The 24596-nt window shown below is 45.5% G+C and overlaps 2 protein-coding genes across 3 annotated transcripts in view; one reads left to right on the top strand and one right to left on the bottom strand.

The window, feature by feature from the left end:
- The first annotated feature begins 5810 nt into the window (after window positions 1–5810).
- On the top strand, window positions 5811–14703 carry map6d1 (MAP6 domain containing 1). 2 transcript variants are annotated; one of them, XM_036554748.1, is made up of 3 exons: window positions 5811–6808; window positions 8193–8418; window positions 14573–14703. In XM_036554748.1, the coding sequence occupies exons 1-3, from the start codon at window positions 6294–6296 to the stop codon at window positions 14648–14650; spliced, it is 819 nt and encodes a 272-aa protein (XP_036410641.1). In that variant the 5' UTR covers window positions 5811–6293; the 3' UTR covers window positions 14651–14703. The 2 variants fall into 2 exon arrangements, with proteins under 2 accessions (XP_036410641.1, XP_036410642.1); XM_036554749.1 differs by lacking the exon at window positions 14573–14703 and having other exon boundaries at window positions 8095–8325.
- Window positions 14704–20372: 5669 nt separating this feature from the next.
- The window catches only part of yeats2 (YEATS domain containing 2), a 39234-nt gene continuing 35010 nt past the window's right edge, over window positions 20373–24596 (bottom strand). Inside the window, exons 26-30 of the mRNA XM_036554533.1 lie at window positions 24501–24596; window positions 23061–23293; window positions 22459–22533; window positions 21781–21854; window positions 20373–20946 (exon numbers count right to left, since the gene is read on the bottom strand). The exon at window positions 24501–24596 is cut by the window's right edge and continues 106 nt beyond it. Of these exons, the coding sequence (XP_036410426.1) occupies window positions 20826–20946; window positions 21781–21854; window positions 22459–22533; window positions 23061–23293; window positions 24501–24596 (599 nt within the window). The 3' untranslated portion in view covers window positions 20373–20825. The remainder of the gene's footprint in view (window positions 20947–21780; window positions 21855–22458; window positions 22534–23060; window positions 23294–24500) is intronic.

The raw sequence follows: 24596 nt of genomic DNA, 5'->3' as shown, positions 1-24596 counted from the left end.
TGAAGCCGCCGCAGCTGCACACGTGCTTTGTGTGATTCCTGATCGGTCCTTTTTATCCACCATACGCACAGGAGCCGATGCGGCCGTCGGCTGACAGTGCGTGAGGCTGAGAGGAGCCTTGAGCCTGAGAGAGGGACGCGCGAGGCCCTGAATGATTTATTTTGGTGTATTTCGCACGGGCATTTCTGTGAGACCAGCACTACCGGTAAATGCGGCGATAAGTAGCAGCGCAATCACCGCCAGCTGGGCGCGGCACGCTTTCAACCTGCTCCGTGAGCTGGCCCGATGCTCTCCGTCTTTCGCTCTCCGTCTTTCGCTCTCCGCCTTTCGCTCTCCTCCCTCGCTCCCCAGTCCTCGAATTTGCGCCTTCCCACAGACGGCGGGCACGGTCACGTCTCCGCGCAGCTGAGCTGCTCTCAGCAGAGTCTGCGGGAGAGACGGGCGCGGAGACAGAGGGCAGAGGTGATGAATGAAGACCTCTCTCCTCTCCTCCTCTCTCCTCACGCTACAAGCCATTTTGCACTTGTGGCCCTCAACCAGATGTGGACTAGCATCCTTTATTGTACTGACCAGAGTTTGTCATTGTACCCCATGGTACTTTGAGGATGTTGTTTGGTTATTCACATTTTACTGCTCATCTTTATGCTCCTTGTTATATGTGTGCTTTATGTTCAAGTGGCTCTTAGTGAGAAGATCTGCTAAACGAACATGTAAATGTAAATGCGATAGAGAGGGGATAAAGAGATGGAGGGAGAGAGAAACAAGGGAGAGGGACTGACAGGAGAAGATGGAGAGAGGGTGAGTGGGAAGAAGAGTGAGTGATGGAGGGAGAGAAGAAAAAGGGAGGGGGGAAAGAGGAGGCAAAAGGAGAGAAACAGTGGAGAGAAAGAGAGGAGATCGACTGAAGAGGAGAGAGAGAAAGGGAGAGAGACAGAGAAAGATAGAGAGAAAGACAGGGGAGGTAGAGACAGAGGCAGGGTAGGAGGGATGGAGGAGAGAGGGCAGTCATCAGAGAATCCCGCCGGCCACCGTCGCTTCGAAGAGCTGCCTGCCGATTAAAGCCCTAATGGATATGACCCCCACGCGTGAGTGCGGCGAGAGGCGATTACTCATTCACAAGGCTTTGGCCTGGTTCTTTCATTCCAAACCCAATCAGCCCCTTATTCCCCCTCATCGCCTCACAAAGCCCGCCTTACAACTTAACACAATGTGAGAGATTTTCCGTGACAGCTGATACGAGCTAGCGGCTCCGCTAAGGACGCTCGGCCCCGGCGCACCATTTGCCAGGCATGGGGGGGGACTGGTGCTTTGCCAACATTAGCATAGCTGGCTTAGCATAGCTAGGTGCAGGCGTGTGCAAGAAAAAGAGGAATAGAGTGCTCCTCTGCATGTGCGTGGGTGTCTGAGTGTGGGTTATGCATGCAGGGAGAGTCAGTGTAGATGCAGAGGAAATTAAGCCTGTGTACTACTGCAGCTCCAGAAAGGCTTTTCATGAATACATGGTGAAACCAGACAGACATCCTTCTCTTCAGCCATAAAGCAGGCCCATAGGTTATTATGTATAAATTTACACTGTTCATGAAGTGGGTCGTTTCTTATAATATTCCTAATAGCACACACCCCTGAACCTAGACTCCATTGGATGTGAACATTGTGTGTATGTATGTAAAGCATAGTTATTGGTATGTGTGGAGAGGGAAGCATGTGTCTCGCTGGCAAGCATGTGAATACATGGCTTTCCCCATTGCTTTGGTATATATGTGAGTCGCGTGCTTGGACCTGGGGTTTCAGAACACCCAAGAGAACAGGGGGTTTACTTTCAAGGCTGCAACCACTTGAATCTTTTCATTAGTGAAAATATAAGAGGCAAAATAGAATAAAAAAAAGAACTTCTGAAGGCGAAGGCCACTGCTTTGCGCCATTAGGGAGGGGAAGGTCCCCGTCATTCCCGGACACAAAACCCCACAAGTGCTGCTCAGAATGCGAAAAAAAACAATGCGAACATGCGTCCGTACAGAGACGCCATGCAACAACACTGCCCTCTAGGGGAGACTCATAGCACCGCAGATGCTGCGTCCTTTCACACCGTAGGGAAAAACGATTTTGAGGTTGGCGTTCCGCCCTCGTCAAAATTTTTGTGGTACCATTTTGTGGAGGACTGTGCAAACTGATGTAACGCAGCTGTCAATTTTGCGACATTTCTGCCTATATGGAATATTTGTTGTAATGATACTGACAATCCAGTATCAATTGATAGGCTATATTCGCCGTTGATTGCTTGGAGGCTCTAAATACCAAAGAAAAAAACAATGGTGCGGGTACTGTACTCTAACATAAGATATTTTCAAAGGACAGGCCAAAAATGTAGTTACGACAACTGGTTAAACGAAGAGGCACTATGAACAGACGGTATATGACAGCCTTACAAGAAGTTTGCCCACATGATACTGGTGTCTTAAAGTGATCAGCGAGCAAATCAAGGAAAAGCAGCTTTCTTCATCAGGATTTTGCATTTGTCTGTTCCCTATAATTGAAAGCTCAGGCTTGATAGTAAGGCTGGCTTATGTCATCGTCTGGAAGAAAAGGGTCAGGTTTTAAGCCTATAAACGACAGCTTGGAATGTTCACGGAGTTCCTAAGGTATAAGAAACACAATACTGCGCTGTGAAAAAGTAGTGTCTGTCAATTTATTATAAAACAGGATATCCAACTTACAGATAATAGACCACATATACTGTACACCACATATACTGTACACGTACGCAAGACATTACAAGGCAAGTCGTAAAACCTAATTATTCTAACCCCTAGATGCCCAGTGTCCTCGGCATTCAAGCACCGATATAGGATGTTTATCTTCTCTTTGCACAGGGGTTGAAGTGTGTTTTGTGCAAAGTGCCGCGGGATCTTATGTTGGTTACAGAAAAAAAAAATCCGTATCGTGGGCTGGACTTGCATGCACACTTACAGTACATGGTCTTGCAGAATTTGTCTACTCTGTCCTTTGGGCGACCCCTTGTGGCGTGCAACAGTTTTACATCTTGTAGTTTATAGCCGTACAGGGTCCAAACAGAAAAAGTCGTCCTTACACCTTACACATTTCTTGACCAATATTTCGATAAATCTGTCCATACTATTTTCACTGGACAAATCAAAGTGCGCTCTGTTGCCGTATGATGCCGCAATGTTAGTACGGAGTAGATGAGCCGAGCACCTGCTCTACACTCTGTGTTGAGTAAATATTACAGTTTTTTTTTTTAAACAGCTCTTTACACTGCAGCTTAAAGGGCAGACAAGCCTATCGGATTGACTGTTCATTTTTTACAGAGAGTGATAGATCAGGTAGGCTAGTTTCGTTCCAATATTTTATCTTAGGTGGCTAATATGTTAACTTCACAAACACACTGGCGGTTCATTAGCGTAACTATAGAAGAGACTGGCTGGACTTGGAGCTCTGCAACATCCCGGTGATAGAACTAATGGTAAACCAACAGTCCAATATTTCAATGTTATGATTATTACATGATTATTATAATCACGACAGTAACACTACCTATTAACAATATACTCATAACCAGATTAACGTACATGGCTAATAAAACATGATGCATCGAATAGGCCTATCATACGAGCGCTTATATCACATAATCAGGTACAGGACAGCCAAGAAAATATGAATTGGGATGGCAGGTACTGAAAAGTTATGGGTTGGCGGAGCGTAGTGCACAAATAGCTACAGCACCGCGACCTGTTTAATTGAGAAAGTGCATGGAATATGTCACAAGCTGAAATCCGAACTGCTGACACACGAGTGTCTTCATTCAAAAATAACAAATAACAATATATATATATGTGTGTGTTTCTTTTTACGTTGTTTCAAAACAGTTCAACCGTTTCTCCAACCACCTGGGGGAGCTGCAGCTCATATTTACGAAAAAAATCTGTAGAAATACAGTTTATTTATTTATTTACCTTGTGGAAAAATATGGCTGTTACAACCTATGTCAGAGGGAAACGAAGTTCCATTTTTCGCCTGTAGAGAGAGACATAGCATTACAAATCAGAGAAGAAACGTTGCTCTGCATCTGCTGGAGCCATTGACATGAATTTTGAGTTCTTACCATACAGTATGAGTCTCTTTACCTGTGGAATAATCACCGACCCACACTCAATGGATCAGATTTACTACCGCTTCCTCAAATGAAAGAAATCTGTTCACCCTTTATAATATGATGGCATCAACATTAGTCAACCCACATCCATCTATAACAGGCTACATACAGTCTTTCAGCTTTCATTTCCACCAGGAAAAAAGAAACAAAACACAGCTGATCTAAATAATCGTATTGTTTACAGGAACACTTTTTCTTACTTGTCTTGCTCTGGAGCTGAGTTGTCCTGGACAATGAAAGAGTGTACAGGGTAAGGGACAAATTTATGGAAACCAGTGAAAATAGCATGTAAAGATACATAGTAATCACAATAATCGTTCTTCATAGCTATGGAACTATGAGAAGGAAAAATGAACTGTCTGACCGTTTTCCACTGTTTTTTTTTCCTGAAACAATGTTCATGAATTGATGGGTGACAACCAGAGGAAGTGTTAAAATGTAAAGTCTTATCAGTGGATTCAGATCATTGTGGATATGATGTCAGCAGTATTCAATGCCAGTTGTGATGACTGATTTATATTACTTTAACATGCTTTACCTTCACAGACATCGACAGTTGACCGATCACCGCTTTGATGGTCCATCACTGTGCAATTGATTTAAACCAATGCCCAGAAACCTAGTCAGGCGAGGAGCATGCCAGGACGTTTCCATGCTTAATTCATGCACGGTTCGACAAACGCCACAACGTGGCTTTAGCAACAGTTCATTGAGCAAAGGGGATTATCCGAAGCGCAGCTGGTGAAGACAGCGTCAGAGAACATCCCAGATTTCAGCGTGTGCCCAACAAAAAGAGGCTGGTCACTTGAGCGTGTGACGCCGTAAAATTTCATGTCAGTTGCGGATGTCAAAGGCTAGTAAAATCACGGGATAACATAGCCATGCGAACTTAGATCGTGGGGTCAGTTTACTGAACCCTCTTAACTGGGTTTTTAACTGAGTGCTAAAGATGACACTCAGGAACTGAAGTCCCTTTGCCAAGCATACACTCCAGGCTCATTTCAGATGGAATCATCTGAACCATAGGTTCACACAAGTGGGCCAGCAAAAACGTACTCATGTGGTTTACAAGATATCTTGTCTGTGGCAACCAGAAACAACAGTAGGTACTACAACAGCCCAGAGATGATATTCATGTTGAGGTATCAGGAGGCGAGGAATCAGAAGCACAAATCTAAAACTAGAGATTATTGGAAAACAGCAATCTGCATTTAACGGTCGCTAATTAAAACAAATCTCTTTATTTTATTTTATTTTTTTTACATGTGATGTTTCAGTGTTATTCTTTTTTGTCATTCACAGTGACCAGAGCTGTATGAATTTTAAAACTCCTTAAATCGTGTTTGAGAACATATTCCCAAGTAAAGAACATCACCAGTTCAACATGGGACTCCAACTCAACAACTTTTTCCACTTTAAAGTTATACAAAGATAAATTATTTGAGCGTGTAAGACGAGCTGACATAGGTCTACATGCAGTGTGAGTTATCTGGGGGAAACCAGAACAGTACACCGAGGTTTGGACAGTTGACAGCACTCCGAGGACCCCGATAATACAACTTGTTACCTGCGCAGTGGAGCCTTAACTACACACCTTTCCCCAAGAGAGAACAAATTAGACAGTCAAATTAATGCGTCTACAGTTAGCCTCGTTAAACTTCCTGTGTTTATCTGACATCAACTAAAGAAGGAACTATAATCACCAACTTTGCCCACAGAATGGCAACCGGTGCTCAAAGCAAAGAGTGCTGTTTTGTGCAGGAGAATGTGCGTTTAACTCGCCAGAATCCTCCTGCGAAGTCTACAGTATGGCTGTCACCGAATAGCAACTGTAACGTTTCCTTCTCAGAAACGGTCAGTAGATGAAGCGTTATAGATTTATTCTGCATCAAGCAGAAGCCGTTTAGACCACGTGAGATGAATGTGTAATGACAGAGTCCCGACAGAGCAGCGAGCTGCCTCGCTCAGCCTGGCATTCCAGCACACTGACATGGAGATAGCACGCTAGCGCAATTTTCCAGGGATGGACATACGTGGGCACCTCTGCATGTAACGCCCCGCTCCCCCCTTTTCGTTCTTTTTTTTCTTTTCCTTTATTTTTTTTAAAAAATAAATCCTGGCCATGGCTTGGCCGTGCATTAGCAGAGTGTGCTGCTTGGCTCGCTTCTGGAACCAGTTTGATAAATCCGATCTGTCGGTGCCGCTGACGATCCAGAACTACTCCGAAATCACGGACCAAGAGGTGCGATCCGTCACCAAGCACGTCCCGGCGGACAGGGCTCCGAGGAACGAACATTCGACAGCTGACCAGAGAGGATCATCGCCGGAGCCCGAGGTTGGGAACAGGAGATCGTGGCGGGGGCGGAAAGAGGCGAGTTTCAAGCCCCGCGAGGATTACCATCCCCCCGGCGTGCCTTTTCCGAGTGTTACCCAATACAAACAGGATTTCAAGCCTTGGCCCATTCCTAAAAAGGATAATTTCCCTTGGATTAGCAATGGCGGCAGGAGAGATTCTCTCTCGGATAGTCCCAGCAATAATTATCCCAGTGCCAACCAGCAAAGGGAGGATAACGAGGAGCAAAACAGGCAGAAGTGGGGGAAACAGCCGACACCAACGGCCAACGTAAGCTCATACAGGTACGTCTCTGAGGAGCTGTTCTTTCAGCACTGTAACCATAAATCACCACCTGGACTCGGGGACAGGGAAAGAAGTTCATGCCTGTTTTGCATCTACTGCTTGGCTATTTGCGCTCAACTACGTCATGGATAACGCTCAAGTTCTTGTTTGTTAGGGTATTTGCCATTTAGAAATGTAAGCCAAACTTTCTGCCCGATTACTTAATGTATGCATTGTTAGACATGGGCAAAAACTGTTTCGTAGGTTACGCTCCGAGTAAGTTCCAGAGTACATCCCGTGATATGTTTTTAAAAACGTAATTTTAAAAACAGCTGAAGATTCTAAGCGAATCAACATTTGTTCTCTCACTGTTATTCGATGTTAAACCAAATGTACAATTGACATAAATATACAAAATAGGTGGCAGGAGAAGTATGTGTGAGCCACACTTCTATTAATCTTGAAGCGCTGTAGATGAGTAAACTTAATTAGGTTTCTGAGACTGTCAATATTGCGTTACGTTTGAATGACATCTAGTGTAACGGAAATACGACAAACCACGGTGAAATCGGAGTGATAACTCTGATGGCGAAAGGAAACACACCACAGTAGGAGATATTCAACAGATTAATTTTTACACACTAGCTATAAATATTTCTATTGTATGCAGCACCACAATGCTTTAAGTAATAGGCCATAGCGATCGCTAATGAGTCTAAAATAATTCATATGGAAGAAAATTACAGGGTTGATCCCCTGAGACGACCCACCATACCCCCTCCCAACCTCAGTCAGAATTCCTCTGAAATCCTGTTCCCCGAACGTAACTCATGCGGTACCGCTCGGGCCCCGATGGACGTCATTAGCCCCGCCGTTTACTCATTCCAGATCATTACTCTTTATTTTAGCCTGATCGGCTTGTTCTCCTTCAGAATGTTCTCACAGCTACTCTCAGTCCTCGGCTGTCTTTTAATTGAGGCGCTGCGGTTAGCAGATTATCAAAGCTAGTTTTTCGAAGGGTATTTTTTCCCCCTCACCACCTTTCTTCCCAGCGCAGAGCTGTTCTCCCTGCGAGAAACAAGGGCTAAAGACACAGTACCTACGGAGCTGAAACGTCACAGGTGGGTTTTGTGCTGATGCATTGAAGGGTATAAAGAAGGCAACTGTGAGGGAATAAACAGAGGTATAAATGTCATTTCACATCAGCCCTTTGGCATCTACACATCACATCCTCACAGAAAAACAGGCCAAACTGCTGTGCCAAACACTTGTACTGTGAGTCACTTAACCTGGCCGTCCTCCACAGGAGAGGCTTCCTGACGCACACACACCTCCAAAATAACCCGCTCGGCGGGAACGCCCCGTCCCTTCCGCTCACTCTCGATTTGCGTTGGCGCCGCGCAGGCAGGAGTACCGGGCCTGGACCGGGGCACGGCCGTCCAGACCGGCCCGGAAGAGGCCCTCGTTCCTGAGCCCCGGCGGCACGGAGCTCTCCCACGAGACCAGCTACCAGGCAGCCTTCAGCGGGGACTCCTTCAGGCAGATGGAGACGCTGCAGGTGGAGGCACCCGGCGGCCAGCGCCACGGCCTTCCCGAGAGGCCCGAGCCCGGCGCGGGGACCAAGGGAGAGGTGAGCACCCTGGACTACATTTCCCATGACCCTCTGTTTTGAGACATGAGCACAAAAAGGATTATTTTTGCTGCTGCTTTTGGCCTTTTTGCCCCTTTTGACCACCTGTTGCAGTCCAAAGGATGCACAGACACAGCCGCATTCAGCATCTGTGACAGAGTGCTGTCACTACAGTTGAGTATGCACTCTGACTGCTATATCAATGAGCCTGGCTCTTTGGCGTCGCGGTCAAGCACCCTGTAGACCTGGGTTCGAGGCCGGGTGGGGTGACTGCTCTCGCCCCTTCACTACAGGGTCTTTTTCAGCAACACCTGGCAGTTTTGTTTCACTATCTGTATGTGCCTTCATATACCTGTCAGAGTAAGTTTAGGACACTTTCTAGGGGGTTTCAGGTAACATATACTCAAATCTAGCTCACTAAGTTACAGCAACACATTGAGCAAGTTTAAAGAGAGCACACCCCTTTTCAGCCACTCTATTCTGAGATCAGCAGGGCCCATTTGAAGAGGCTGGGGACACGTGGGATTGACTGATCCCAGCTCAGGTGCTCACTCCCCCCTTTCCACCCAGCCTCCTGCTGCCACGTCACACATGCCTTGCGTGACTGAGTCCAGGACAAGTCATGTGCAAGTCTCCAGAGTCTAACACCCCCCAACCCCCCAGCATCACCCATCCGTCCCACTCTGAGCCATCTGCTGTAGGTTTGAGCGAAGTCAATGACTTGGATCCGTCTGGGGGGGCCAGACAGCCATTTGTCGCACCCTGTCACCATTGCCACATCTGTAGATGAGGCACAGATAAAAAAAATCTCACTCTTTATTTGGGAAAGAGAAATGTGATGCTTCTTGCCTTAATATCACTAAATCCACCTCTGTCTGAACCATTTACAGACGGAGAGAACGAGAGCGGTCTTTTTTTTTTTTTTGAGCCAGCAATCATCCGGGGATGACAAACACTATCAGAGTGTTTCAGAGTGCCTGCTCCCACCCCCGCCCTGCGGTGTCCTCATAAACCCATTTACATATTAACGAGAAGGTGTTGGGGCTGGGCAGAGATCGACTGTAGAGATGGCACTTGCACTTCCCAGTCCGCTAGATGTTCTTTCCTTTTTTTTTTTTCCTTAAGCGTGTGTGACGTCCTTCATGTGCAGGAGAGGTGACAGCGTGAGGCGACGAGGCGTGAGGCAATGAGGCGCGAGCCGAGCGGCACAGCTCGATGTCCCGCCGCGGCTCGATGTCCCGCCCCGTTTTTTTTTTTTTGCGCCGCCTAAATCAATAAAAGGGTGTTAAGTGCACATCGGAAGCGGGCCGCATCGATACAGAACCATCAACCCCTGTCACGTCGCTCCGCGTTACGCCCTGATGAGATCGACACCCCCCGGGGACCGAGAACTCGTACCTGAGCAGGATGCTGCGAACCGAGCAGGCTAAAAAAAAATCAGTGCAGAGAGCTGACCCATAATATAACGCCATGCACTCCAGCTAAGTTGTTTCTGTACCGGTACAGCCCTGTGAACGAATACTCAGCAGCCCTGTGTGCAGAATTAAGACTAATTCATCCTAACAGTGTATGTATGTATGTATTCATTTTGCACAGAGTTGCTGAGTACTGCTTCATACAGCCACACAGCCACATTACATTCCAACGACTTAGCTGGAATGATGTTTCTGTAGCAGTATGGCACTAGGAAGGAGTACTCAGCAGCCCTGTGTTAAATGAATAAATAATGCATACCCACACATAACACTGTTAAGATAAACCAGTTTTAACTCTGCAGAATATCAGTATATAACCTATATTATATAAAACAGTTTTGACTAATTGGAAAAAAACATTGCGAGACCCTACTGTTAATGTGTACATTTTTTGTGCCGAATATTGCATCCGATTGTGGAAAAAAAAGATCTGGAGTGATGTCAGGAGTACGTATGTGTGTGTGAATATTTCCCCATCTTACCCACCCCCCCAGCTAACGCCCACAAGACAAATACTGACGAGGGATGCCGCGAAGATTGCGTTATTTTCACGCCTTTATCTTCCCAATCGAGCGCGACGCGAACTACACAGACCGTTTTGTTTGCGGCCCACTTTACATCGCTGAAAAGCGGGAGAAGAACTGCACAGGGATTATCACAGCACCCAGGCAGCAGCTGAGACTTCATATTTATTTCATTAAAAAAAATGAGAAAACCAAGAATCATTACTTTTCCTCTGAACACGTTCAAGTGCGTGCATTTTTCACATGTTCATTTTTGAGGATGTGAACATTTTCCCTAATAATTCAGAGAAGCCTTTGAATGGTGACCCAGACGTAGCTCATACAAAGAGGAGAGACTGAAACGCAGTACCGAAGGCAAGAGCAAGGGGAACATACAAATCTTTCATACCCCGAAGCATGAAAACACTGAATAATGTACCGCTAAGAAAACAGATAAGATATTCAGCAAGCGTTTTCATCCTCAATTTTTATTTGCTTGCATTTTTAAAAGTATAGGTACCCTCACTGTTGCCAGTTGTCTACAATATTTTCATTATGCGAACTTTGAGAACACTTCATTCACATGCAATAAAGTTCCATCCAACCTATCCGAACCGCTAAAACACACTGTCAGCATGCTACAGGTTTGCAGCGTGCCACTGATAGCACACGGCTAAAAGCAATAAGGAACTGCATCTGTAATTGGTGGGATGTGTCTTTAAAATGTTTTTTTTTTTCTTCAGAGTACTGTGGTGTAGCGTAAGGAAAAGGGCTTGTAACCGTAAGGTTGCTGGTTCGATTCCCTGCTGGGGCACAGCTGCTGTACCCATGGGCAAGGCGCTTAACCCACAATTGCCTCAGTAACTATCCAGCTGTACAAATGGATAAAATTGTAACATATGTAATTTGCTTAGCGTAATGTAATGCAAGGTAATGTAATGTAGTCAGTATCCCCTGGCTGACATCTGGTCTGATGACTGTCCCTCTGATAAGCAGTAGAGGTCAGAGCTGGATGGAGTCATAAGAGGACTCAGGATAACTGGTGAATACGTGTTATGGGGCATTCTGCATGACAGACCTCACAGACATACACAGAATGGCAGTATATTGAGCGACGATGTGCTTAACCGCACATGAGCACCGTCAGTGGCAACAAGCAGGCTCGAGTCCGTGCGCATCCAGAAACTGCTTAGTGTGCCCCTGCCTGGTGGGTGTTTAAGGAGGTTTAATGTTTAATGTACCTGAGAGGTTCCCTGACGCAGCGTGTTGTAAGGCAGAACTGACAGGCGGATGCACCTGTTAACGACTCCAGGGTGTGCTGGCGTGAGCCAGTGGAAAAGAGCAAAAGGGTAACGTTTTCGATAGAGGTACAATCTCTAATTCTTCCAAACCAGCACTTACAACAGAACTGTTGTAAGGGTTTGTAAAGCTGTGTCCCGAAACATAGGGAACTGCATTCTCACAATTTTACATGGTGTCCAAGGTTCAAGTGATTACACTGTAGTGTTGCATGAGAGCTGGCAGTTTGTGCTAAACTGACGTGACTGGAATCTCAGAGGGGAGGGTAATTTATTACTTACTGAGACAAAAGAAGTCTAATTTTTGGACTTTTCATGCTGAGGACGTGCTCTGCTTGAAACCGCATCTTTACCAATGTACGTTTATCCATTGATGCATATCAAAGATTAAGAACAAAGCAAAGCAGCTTAAGAACAAATACCATAGGTAAATAATTTCAATGTAATGGATTTATATTTGATATTGTTACTACAGAAGTATTTGTGTATGGATACTCCCCCCAGACATTCACTAAATGTTTTTGTTTCAGGTGTCCCTACAAGTGTTAGAGTATTCTGGTCCGATTTTAGATTCACCCACCCTAAATACGTAAACACACTTAAGGCTTTGCTCCAGTAATCATAATGTGGATTATATGTATATATAGTTTGTAAGACATTCCTCATTTGTAAAACTGCATAAATGCCATGGTTCTTTGAGTAAGCTAAGACGAAAAAATACATCTTATCTCTTCTGTCATTCTTATCATCCCATTTTATTTGCCAGTAAATAGACTCTGGCCCCAAATCACTGACCCTGGTTCAGTTTTCCACTTTTGCACATGGTGGTTTTTGGTGGAAGGGCTCAGGTTGGCCTCACTGATCCTGGACCAGTGCCAGGCGGCAGTGTCTGCTACCAGTTCCGGCTGACTGAGGGAGTCTTTCCCCTTTTCCCACAATGCCTGCGATTCCAGGCGGCTCCCGCGCCGAGCTCTGAGGGACAGAGTGACGGATTATTTTCTGTTTGGTAAAGGCGCGAATGTGCTGCAGCGGGTGCAGTCCTTTCTGTACCAGTCTAATTTAACACACACACACACACACACACACACAGAAAGAGAGAGAGAGAGAGAGAGAGAGAGAGAGAGAGAGAGCATGTGAGAGAGAGAGAGAGAGAGACAGAGAGGGACCAAGCCGCCCAGGCACTGTGCAAAAAGGGGGGGCTCCAGAACCTTTTGAAGCTGGAGTTCACCCCCATTTCAAAAGCAGTCAGAACACGGTGGCGCTGGCGCACACAGCCCCCCTCCCACTCACAGCAAATACCACTGCTCTTATTTTTATCACACTCTTCCTCTTACTCACCCCCCACCCCCCAAAAGCAACAGTAAACTTCCTGCCTTGAAAAGGGCATCGGTTTCTGCACAGCGCTCGATTTCTTTTTCAAACGGCATGCCGATGAATTCGACTGAAGCCAATTCTACCTTTATTTTCAGGAGTGCACTAGGTAAACATTTATGCAAGAGGAATACATTTCCTATGTTCCTCTTGCTGTTGATGCATTCCCTTGGTGACAAGAGAAGATGAGTTTTCCACAGGAGAGGGAAGTGGTTTTGAGGGACGTGTCCCAGTATTAATCCAGAGTGCTGGTGACATCCCCTCCGGCGGGGTGACAAGTTTACTATGTCCGTCCCCCGCCAGCGAGGCTAACTGTCCATGACTGCGCAAGTGAGCAAGTAATCTCTGACATCTCTGGCAGGGCATCGGTTCTCGACCCGCCTGCTGAGACTGGCTGCATTTGGGGGGGTCATAACCCCGTCTGGGTCTCCAGAGTCGCTTCCATAGAACCCCCCTACACCCAGTCTGCATAACATTTAGCAATGAGCTGGTGCTGTGTCATTCCAGGCCTTTTCTCTCCCCCCACTGCAAAATAATTTGCTTTGTCCCCAAGTAAACAGCTCTGTCATGTTATGCCAGCAGTCTGGGCCACACTCATACAGTTGAGATAGAGAGCTGCATTTTGGGTTTAAATGATAATTAAGACTCGATAAATACATATTTTGCTTACATACATTAGCTGGTCGGTAATAATACTACAGGGGAAATCATTATTATAGGGGTGGTAATCAACTGGGTTAATGCGTCACACTCATTTCCATGGTTGTGTATTGAGTTAATTCGCTTTGAAATACTAATAGAGACGGCCCCCTTGGCACTCTCAGCCAGACATCATGTGACCACAGCTCAATACAGACTTCAAAGGCACCTTGAGTGGGAAAACACAGCACAGGGAAAGTGTTTTGTTTGGGCTTAACAAGCGTTTACAAATTATTTTAGCGCGACTCAAGTGTGTCCGTTAGTACCGTATGTCCAAATAAACACTTCACCTGGGTTTCATTTTATTACAAATTACAATAAAAATCAGTGAGTACTCTAGTAAGTAAAGAAATCAAGATTCAACGTCCCAATCAGATGTACACATTACATTCATGATCATTTTTCAGCCTTGGCTTCCCTTTTAGGCAAACACTAAAGTCTTTAATTGAGCTGGCTAACTGGTATTATTTTCTTTCTTTCACCCACCAATGTTAAAGGTGCACTCCACTAACTACTATCTAAATATTATTATTGAAGGGGAAAAAGGCCAACCTCTCAGTGACAAGTGACAAGTCGCAAGAGGTTGGAAAAGAGAGGAAACATGGGTGATGCTGCCACTTTGGTGACATTCTTGGTTTCAGGGTTGGTTCAAAACATGAAATCGCAGTATCACCCGTTTCTCAGGTAACCCATAGCATACGTTAGCACTATATTAAGTAGAGAGTCGTGCTAGCTATGACTACACATCTTCAGAAAAAGAGGATGGAGGAGGAAGATGCAAGCTTTTCTTGACTTTTTTTTTTTGCAGGAACAGCTGGTGAAAACCAGGCTCTCCCCCAACCCTTCTGCCGTGTTTCAAAGCGGATCCAGGATCTTCAACATATGAACGACTCCTCCAGCCCTTCTGTAGATTATACAGGGAAAAAAAAAACAAAGGAATGACCCTATTTTTTTCCGTCCGCAAAAAAAGTGAATCTATGCAAGAGAAGTTGCTCTTTTCTAGGACTCTACTGTATGTTGAAAAGCAATGATAGTACACCTGGAGACTGTATGTTTGTAATTAAAAAAAAAAAAAGAAAAATTTTCATTGTCAAAATGTGAAATTCCTGCAGGATCACATACGCATGTTATAAAATTCTTAAAACAAGCTTTTCGCAGTGTTAGCCACTCTAACACAATGGCTGCTCTGTCAGTATTGTGTATGCCAGTGTACGCTTGTTGAATGTTGAGCTGGAATGAATTTTTTTTTTTTTTTAATGTACTGTTTGATGTTTAAATGGGGAAAAAAAGTTTTAAATGTATGCTACATCGAGTTTGATATCCATAAAGTACAGTGTTCCTTTTATGTCTGCTAGATTTTTATTAATGTTATCACGAACGTACATAGGTATTTAATATTTAATGAATTAAGAAATTTTGAGGAAGTATTTGTTCAGTGTTTGTCTGATTTCCTTTTTTTAAATATGTTAAGAAAATTCAAAAAGTAAGAGATATAAATTATGTAAATTCAAAGTTACAATTAAATATAAAGTTCTTAACAATTCTTGGTCCAATTTATTTCAAGCAAAATCAAGGGGAACGGGTCAAACCCATAGGATATATAAAATTATTAAAATGCTGTGCAGTGCACATTTATTAAGCCAAGTTCATTTCAGTTTTTCTCTGAGGCAAAATGAGTCAATCAGCGTGCTGCAGAACCTCCAGTGTCCAACTCTGAACAGTGGATAGACTGTATGATACTTTCAAAAAAAACTTACACGTAATCAATACAGTGGCTGGAAAGCTTGACCTCTGACTCAGACTAAATGCTCGAGCAGACCTCTTCCCAGTGGCTGCTAAATAAGTGAAGACTGTGTATGTGTGTATGGAAAAATTCAGCACTGTCTGCACAAGCAGAAGCTAAGACATAATGTGACGAAATGCAAAATGAGTAAAGAAAGGATAAAAAAATAAAAATAAAAAAGGGTTTCCTTGCAAGGACAACGAGATTCAAAAAAAAAAAAAAAACCCTTCGTTCAACCGAAGGCCCACTGGTAAAGTCAGTTAGGATACTGTTTCGGCACAGCAAAAGGTTTTCCAGAGTAATGACCCAGTAGATAACCTGAGGCCGCCGCTCATCTCCTATCCCCTTCTACACAACAGCCCGCGTGAGCGCGTCCATGCAAGTTCCAGTCCAACCACATACCCAACAGATGAGAGCAGACCAGCAGTGTGGCGTAGCAGGGAAACCGGGCTTGCGAGCAGAAGCTGACTGTACACCGCGTTCTTATACCCCAGGGCAAGATACTTAACCTGAATTGCATGACTAAACATCCAGCTGTGCACAAGGAAAATAAGCAAAACGCCAGCTATAGAAGTCCCCTCTGGATAAGGCCGTCCACCAAGCAAGCAAATATACAACAATAGTTATAATAACAGCGCTGCCTGAGGCCCTGTGCATGGAGTGGGTACTCCAGAGACACCAGTCCCCACCCACTGGAAAAGATACTGCCTGTGTGAGGTGCCTGAATACAGAACACCAAAGCTTTGTTCAGCCTGTTCTCAGATCATTCCTTTTGAACCAGAGAACCAGAGAGAGAGACAGGAGAAGACAGGGGGTGAGAGGGGAAAAAAAGAACTATACAGAGGCGTGCTACAGCAAGGCTGGCTGTAGCTGTAAGGTTGAGAGGCGTCAAAGGCTTCTTGGAGAGCTCTTTGAGCCCTCCCCCAATCTCTCCCCCCTCCCTGCTCTTGTAGGCCTGTGGCCCACACATGGGGTCGCCAACCCAGCTGGGACACGGAGCGGCAGGCCACCCGGTCCAGTCCTAGTGCAACATGCATTAGCCTTGGGGACACCCAGCCCAGTAACACCAGCGCGAGGAAATCAGTGGGGAAATGGCACACTCGTTCGGCAGGAGACCTACCGGTCCTCGGCGTGGGGGGAAAAGCTGACCAGATGGTCCGCCTAATTGGCAACACGACAGAACAGGGCAGGGGAATCGCTGTACCCTCAGCTCCCTGGCAGCACATTTACAGGCCGACTCTGCGTTAGTCTCCTAGTGGTACCAAATCAGCCAGTGACACCAGCGGGGACTCATGTCAACACCCTACCATCAGCATGAAGGAAGAGATGTAGGAACAAACAGGGTCGAGGCAGGGTCAGTGTGCACCGATGTGGATGGTAGACACTCACTCAGATGAGGTTTCCACAGGTTAACATGTGCTCCACTTACCACTCCAATTGCTCAGAATTAGCAAGTATCAAATTACAATTATCAGAATTGGTCTGATTGGTCAAACAATCACAGAATTACCTCAGAAGAAAAAAACACTTTCCCAATTATATATTATGGATGAGTTGATACCAACTCTTATATTGTTCTTAATATAGAACATTCTTAATTCTGTCCTAATTAAAACTTAGACTATATTAATTACATTTTCCTATTACTTCACTTAATGAACTCCTACTGACATTTTACTCTTACTTTTTCCATAGAGACACCTCTGTCTCATGTTCTTAGGGCCATTTCAGGTCAGGCTGAGCAGCAGGAAGTGGTGAATGCTCCTGCAGCTAATCCTCCTCCACTCTCCCAGACCTCCCCTCACCCCTCTCTCTTTTTTCTTTGACTAAGAAGTAAAATAAGGAGTAAAGTGGGTAAAATCCAACAGCACGGGTCGTCATATTTTTTTTTTTTTGTTTTAAGAACATCCTCCCATCTGACCCCAATACTGACAACCCAAAGCGGCTTTATCGGCGACCCCCCACCGTAATCTCATCAAATCCAGTTGGAAAAAAATGGGACTTTTACAATTACTTTAAACAGCAATGGGGTGGGGGGGTGTTTCACTATGCAGATAAATCTGGTCTGTTAGTCACGGACATCCCGGTCTGCATTCAGCTCCCAAAAGGATTTACCCAGCAGGCACGGTTGAGAGGCTTCCGGGAAAAGCCTTTCTCCTCTCTCTGGGGGCTGTTCAGCCCTCACACTTTGCAGTTTGGCCCCTGGCTGCCTAATTTCACCATGTGTTCCTGTTTATCCAGCATTAACATGCTTTTGTTCATAGAGTGTTTGTAACGATACATTACATAATTCTGTAGGGCAATGTGAAGGACAAAGCCACTGACAAGGAAGATCAAATAGCTTCCAACTTCCCCTTTCTTTCTTTCTCACCAGAGTCCAGAGACAGATTCTCTTAGGATGCTAAACAGAGGTTTGAGCAGGAATATGGCTGGCATTATCTATCCCATGATGAGCTGTATGTTCCTGTGAGATGTTGCCTTTGTCTCTGGTCCAGGTATAATGAGGCCTTTCAATACCGTTACAATCAGTCACTTGTCACTTGTGAAACAGAAGCTTGTGACTTCAGTCAAAGGTAAGGACATAAAACTGCAATGGATTACCATCGTTAAAAATGCAGCAATATTCACCCACCTGCTTCATGTAGTGACAATCTTTCATTTGAGAAACAATATGTTAAAATGGAAGAAGTCATAAAAAAGTGTGCACTGCCTTGCTCAGATGACAGTCATTTCACCGGATTTACAATAACGCAACGATATTTGTTTCCCAAAGCGAGACCCCACTGTCTAAACATTTTCTGTTCTTTCAGTGCCTCAGTAATGGTCATACTGAGCAAGAGATATATTGTTCTATTTCTTTGAATTTTGTCATTTGTTTACTTACTGTAATATGCACATATATAAATTACATAATGAATACAAAAATAAATGATTGAAAATAAATGATTAAAAATAATGATTAAAATAATTAAAATCATGAAAACAGTAACCAATGCTTTTATCTCACATCCATAGGACATTGTTTAACATGCCACCTGAGTAACACCGGGAGTCTGCTAAGCACACTAAAAACTCCACACATTTTTTGAAGTGTTTTCCATTTTAATACAAGAATACCCATCCCATTCTTTTGGTGTGCACTACAAAATAAAAATACAATGGCCAAAAAAAGCTACAATACATAAAATTTGGTCAAATCAGCAAAATAACTTCAGTTCTGAGTGAGCTTGTGGTCAAGCACAAACAACATTGGAAAGCCTGTTGCCGGGTTGCAGAGCCGTGCCCATGACAACGACATAAAGCAATTATGGGATGTGAAAGCGCTCAATACAGGCCTCAGAATTCACTTAGACCAACACGGGGGGGACGGCTTCAACAACAGAGCGGCTTTGTACTTTTACTAAATTACAGTAAAAAGTGTTGTAAAAGCTTTACCTCTGTTTCAATAACTTCTGCCCTTTTGGGATAGCACATTAAAAAGAGAACACCTCGGAAACTCGCAGGAGTGTTGGTTACTTCCTGCTTTTCTGTGTCTCCTGAGATTCCCATTAAGAAGCTCAGATTCAATCCAACTGCAATATGCTTTGCCATGAACTTCAATTACAAAAATGTAACATCTTACTTCAATTTTTCACAAGATTGCCAGACTGGTGTCTGAGGAAATTTTGCAGTGTTACAAGGGAAAAAATACAAGGACAAAGCACACCACAGTCAGATGGAACCGAGCCCTTACAACTTTCACAATTCTACAGCTGTCCCTTAATAAATTAAGCCTACAATGAATTAAGACTGTGTCAGAGTTTCCTTACAGTGTGGTTTGGAACTGAAATCATTCATGTCACTTTTTTTTGTCACCACTGACAAACCACCTGAATTAGTCTTTCCATGATGATAACCCAAAGGTCAAAGGTGAGATTAAACATGTGATGCACCAACCCACTGTTGACAAATACTTCAAGAGCCGACGCCATGCTCACACTGCACTACAATACTGTGAGGTACACTGTACTTCCACTCAACATTTAACACCCAGCCAGCACAAAGCTGCCCGGCAATGTGACCGACACGCCAGAATGTCAAAGCAACGTTGAATTGACATTACACGCGAGCTACGGGAAGCAAGTTCAATCCGTGGGAAAGCAGCCTTTTTTCGGGTGGATTATCAGACACACCCCTTTCGACAGGAGAAATCAAGCAGTTCAAAATGTTACAATAACATAAGGCAGAAAGACTCCAGTCGCTTCAGGGTAACATATTCCCCGGCTAAAATTATAGAGCCAGTGCCCGCTTCCGAACCCTCTTAATCCCCAGCGTTAGGTGATCTCATATTAAGACAGTGAGACGCTAACAGGTACACACACACAGAGCCATCTATGAGCATGAGAGAAAAGGAGCCCTGCTTGGTGGCACCTATGTGTCGTTGGTCTCGTGCTGTGCTGGAGGATGAATGAGGGGATACAGCCGCGGGCAGTGCGGTGGATCGATACTAAAGCCGTCAGGCTGTCGGCGCACAGCGCGGGTCTCGAATGCGGGCGAGCGGGCCGGGTCGTTTGTTAGCTGCTGTAAACCGCGGGGCAGGTCGCGTCTGCAGCGTCTGCACTTTTTCTTTGCCGTTTCTTGATTAAAAATAAAAAAAAAAAACAAGTTTGACTAATCACTGCCTGGACTGGAGGGATTACCTCATGTCTCCGCCCACTGTGGAAGTGGTGCTGGCTGAGAGAGAAGAGTGTGTGAGGGAGGCAGAAGAGTGAGAGACACAGGAGAGGGTGAGAGAGAGGGAGGGAGTGAGAGAGAGAGGAAGAGAGTGAGAGAGAGTGAGAGAGACAGGGGAGTGCATGAGAGACAGAGAGAGGAGAAAGAGAGAGACTGGAAACCTGCTTGACTGTGCCTTCCTGGAATTCAGCGGGAGTAGCTGTGATTCCACAATCTCCTAACCAAACTGGGGAAAAAACTATGCTGGAACACTGAATTGGCAGAGCCATCCTCAGGTGACGGGGGTCAGGGGATTTGCCCTTCTTCCCATAGCATGAGTGCCTACTAATGTCTGTGGAGAAAACTAAGGGGTTTAGTGAGGCGCCTGAGCACTGGAGCTCATTTCCGCCGGCACCACTACACTGCTCATCCTCTACGTAGAGTCTGGATATCTTTCTGTGTCGTATCATTCGAACCCTTGACCGCTCGGGGTCGTCTTTCCTTCGCTTTAATGCCGGCTGGGCGGAATTCTCCGGCGGTCTGCTCGCCGTTGTCCCTGGGTCTGCAGTCCCATAACCCCCCGGGGTCAGTCGGTGTGGCCGCCCTCCCGCACCAGCACGCCCATGTACTTGTTGGTGAGGAAGTCGCAGGTGGGAATGCTGCTGACGGCCTGGTGGATGTCCATCGCCGTGATCTCTCTGGGAACCCTGGGGAGGAGCGAGGGGTCCTTTCAGCCAATCACACACCTTGCAGCCCGTTTTTAACTATTACATGACATACTCATCATTTAATCAAAACAGGGGCATGGAGGAATACGGTTTGTTCAAAATGGTGTGGCAAAAGTCAAAAATAGGGGAGAAGGTGCTCATGAGATTAATGAGAAAACAGAACAGCTTAGCCTGCATTCAGGAATTAGCATGCACAATACGGTCATTACGCACTTGTAACGACTGCTGCCTGAAAAAAAAAGCCTTGGGACTCTTCTATCAACTCAAAGTGGGTTCCCAGCTGCAAAGAGGCAGCCTGAATTGAAGGCTAATTCTTCACGATTCTTGTTCTTAACTCATGTGTGTACCAGCAAAAAAACACCAGTAGTACCACCTGCAGTCAAACAGGTGTAAGTACTTAGTGAACAGCATTGAAATGCCTCGTCTTTCGCCTTCAGCCTCTCCTTTTGGTGCCATGAAACGTCATGTTTGTGCTAACCACAATGCAGTAAGCCAGGAGCCTTTGTCTAAAGAATCTCGATGAGCTCACATCTTTTAAACAGGCATTTAAAGCCTGACAAGACGAGCACAGATCTGACCTGGAGATTCTAATGAATACTCTATGATGGGCTGAATGTGGGTCACTGTGGGCCAAAATGAATACAACCCCACCGACAGCTCACAGAATAGTCACGTCTGCAAACACAATATCCATACAAGCAAATACAAACCCTTTTTACTGTATTGATTTTTCCACATTAATCCCATTTGTCAGGTGTGCTTGTGAAACATTCACTGCGTGCGGTTGTTATGGTGAAAAAGGGGAACTCTGACCTGTTTTGAGGAGATTTTTGATATGCACCAGCCAGAGCTTCTCTCAGGATTTCACTGGCAAACTGCTCTGTGGCCTAGAATAGATAAAAAGCAGGGTCACAGTTCAGCCATGCAGTGATTAGACAAAGCACTAAAACACAGACAAATACAGCCGTTTTTAAAGGGAAGTGTATGGTCAGACCGAGCATGTTTCAAACCTCCTTGTGAAGTTCACCTATTCGCTTGAAACTACTTGACACAACACAACAGCCTATTTTTTTCCCCTCAGAAGACTTCAAATCAATTCCAGGCTCTAACTGGACACTGCATACCTGTCAAACGTTACAGTGAGGTCAAGTACTGAGAACTTTCTAGATAGAAGCCTCTGACCACTTCAATACAGTAGAATAGTGCAAAATGGTAGACTTAAAGATAGTAACGCAGCATTTTATGAACTTCTGAAACGTAAAAAATGTACAGTACAAACGTAAATGTACATGTTTATGTACTGCTTTGACATTTAGAATGACGTTTAGAATGTTCATTGTGAATATGCTGGTCACATGACGCTGTGTCTCTGGCCTGTACATGACACACGCAGCTACGTGGCGCGTTAGCGCCGCGGCACAGCTTGAGGCGTGGCTCTGCTGCGGAAAAAAGGGCAGCTTGTCTTCGCCGAGGGGAGCGAACGGGCGGTACCTTCAGGATCATCTCCTCCACGGCCGGAGCGTACACATTCTTTTCCACCTCCACCTGCTGGAACGAAACACCGATCTGGAAGGGAAGCAGAGACGCGGACGCAAAACGAAAAGATAAGAATAGGGGGCAGAGACTGGTCCTCACATTAATTTCCCCTGAGGCACTGCAGACACTTTCTCGTGCAACCCTGCACTCATATAAAAATATATATCACATATTCCAACTATTCAGACTTGGTCATGCATCACTTCTAATATTGTGACTCCGTGTGTGGCTTTCGCTTGTGTTGTACTCTGCCTCAATTGTACGTCGTTTTGGATAACAGCATCTGCCAAATGAATAAATGTACATGTAAACGTAACATATGCATCACAGTCTATCGATAGCAGGAATAGCTGAAGAGCAAAAAAATGTCTGACAAATGGCACAGACTGAAAAACTCCAGCCATATAGCAGTGTCCCATTTGGTAAGGAAATAAACAATAGTAGACTTGCGTAGTATTTAAAAAAAAAAGACTTCCAAGGGCTTTACATATGGCGGGACACACGGCATGTCCCTGCCCCCTTTTTTTAAACCACCCCTCTCCAGGTGTTGGGCTCACCTGCTGGGCGGAGTCTCTGATGAACTGCGTGGAGGCGGAGGGCCCCAGGTAGAACTTGAGCTCCTGGTCGGCCTCCTCGCCCTCCTGCTTGACCTGGACCTTGACGGGCGGCTCCTGGACGCTGACGATGTCCAGCGGCTCGCCGTCCTCCTCGGGCTCCGTCTTCAGCAGCTTCTGCAGGTCCTCCAGGCGCTGGCACAGCTCCTCGGCGTCCAGCAGGGTGGACGGGCACTCTGCGCGGGGCGGGGCGAAGCGGGGGAGGGGGCCAATGGCAGGGTGGGGATCGGGAGGGCGGGGCGTATGGGGAGGGGAAAAGGGGGGATGACTGGGTCAATCAACTGTTTGTCAATTACCAAATATCATCTGCTTAAAAAAAAATGGAGCTCACAGAAAATGGCCAGCTCTCACTTAGTTTCAGACTATATACATTCCCTTATGCACCACTATTACAGAAAGTGTTAGCAGGTGCACTGCTGCACAAAAAAAGCATAACAATTATAAATGAAAAATGTTAAGCCTATAGGCTACCACGTATAATACCTAAGCGCTCCCCAGAACATGTCTTGCATTTTATATAATTTTTTCAAAGGTTATATCCTCGCACTACTCATGCCTGCTTAGAAGCAATTCTCCTCGGGGGGTAATTTTTATTTTACCTTCCAACACATTCTGCTTTCTGTATAGGACATTACTGAGGCAATTAGAACAAGACAGAGCTCCCTTGTTGGGATGCAACCTTCTGTAACGACGCAAGCTTTAGCTCCCCATTCCTCTGGTGAGAAACAATAGATGGAATTAATTAAGAAAGAATTAATTAAGAATAGCGCTGCGTCTGTAGGAAGAACAAACGCCAGGAGGCTCACCCCTCAACACTGTCACACGGAGCACAGCTGGCATGTCTGAGAGAACAGCGTGTTCACGGGTATCAGACATGTTTACAGCGTGTACCTTAGAGAGCTGTCAGTTAATCCTCACATCCCCTGCGTATATCACTCTCATCTTTCATTCGTCTCCTTTAAAGGAGAGTGATCCTTGCACTGCAGCAAGATTCTGATGACCGCTTTCTGTTACACTGAACTTCTCCTTTCATCAGATACGTCTCCTAGCAACCACGTTATAGAGGGGAGAGGACTGCGCTGTGAGGATACAACAGACCCATAACCCTCCAACACGGGGGATACAGACTCCGGTCTTTAAGGCTTGCAGAGGGATTGAGCCCATGAACTTGTGGTGTGGGGAATATATGTACTGCTCCACCAAACTGACCTGGGATTTGACCCTACGGCATTCTGCCATGGGAAGTGTATATACTGTTCTTACAAAGCGACCTGGGATTTGCGCCTACGGCATTGTGCTGCGGAAAATATATGCACTCTTTTTTACAGAATGACCTGGGATTTGAGCCCACGGCCTTCTGGTGCTTGTGACTCCAAGGCTCACCGGGCTCGCTGTCGATCTGGGTCAGGATGTCCTCGATGGAGTCCTCCTCGCTCCGCCGCGGCTCCAGGTCGGGCGGGGTGTAGCCGCGCTGCCGAC

The sequence above is a fragment of the Megalops cyprinoides genome, chromosome 20 (assembly GCF_013368585.1).
Source record: "Megalops cyprinoides isolate fMegCyp1 chromosome 20, fMegCyp1.pri, whole genome shotgun sequence".
NCBI lineage: Eukaryota > Metazoa > Chordata > Actinopteri > Elopiformes > Megalopidae > Megalops > Megalops cyprinoides.
This window is presented reverse-complemented; position numbering and strand designations above follow the sequence as displayed.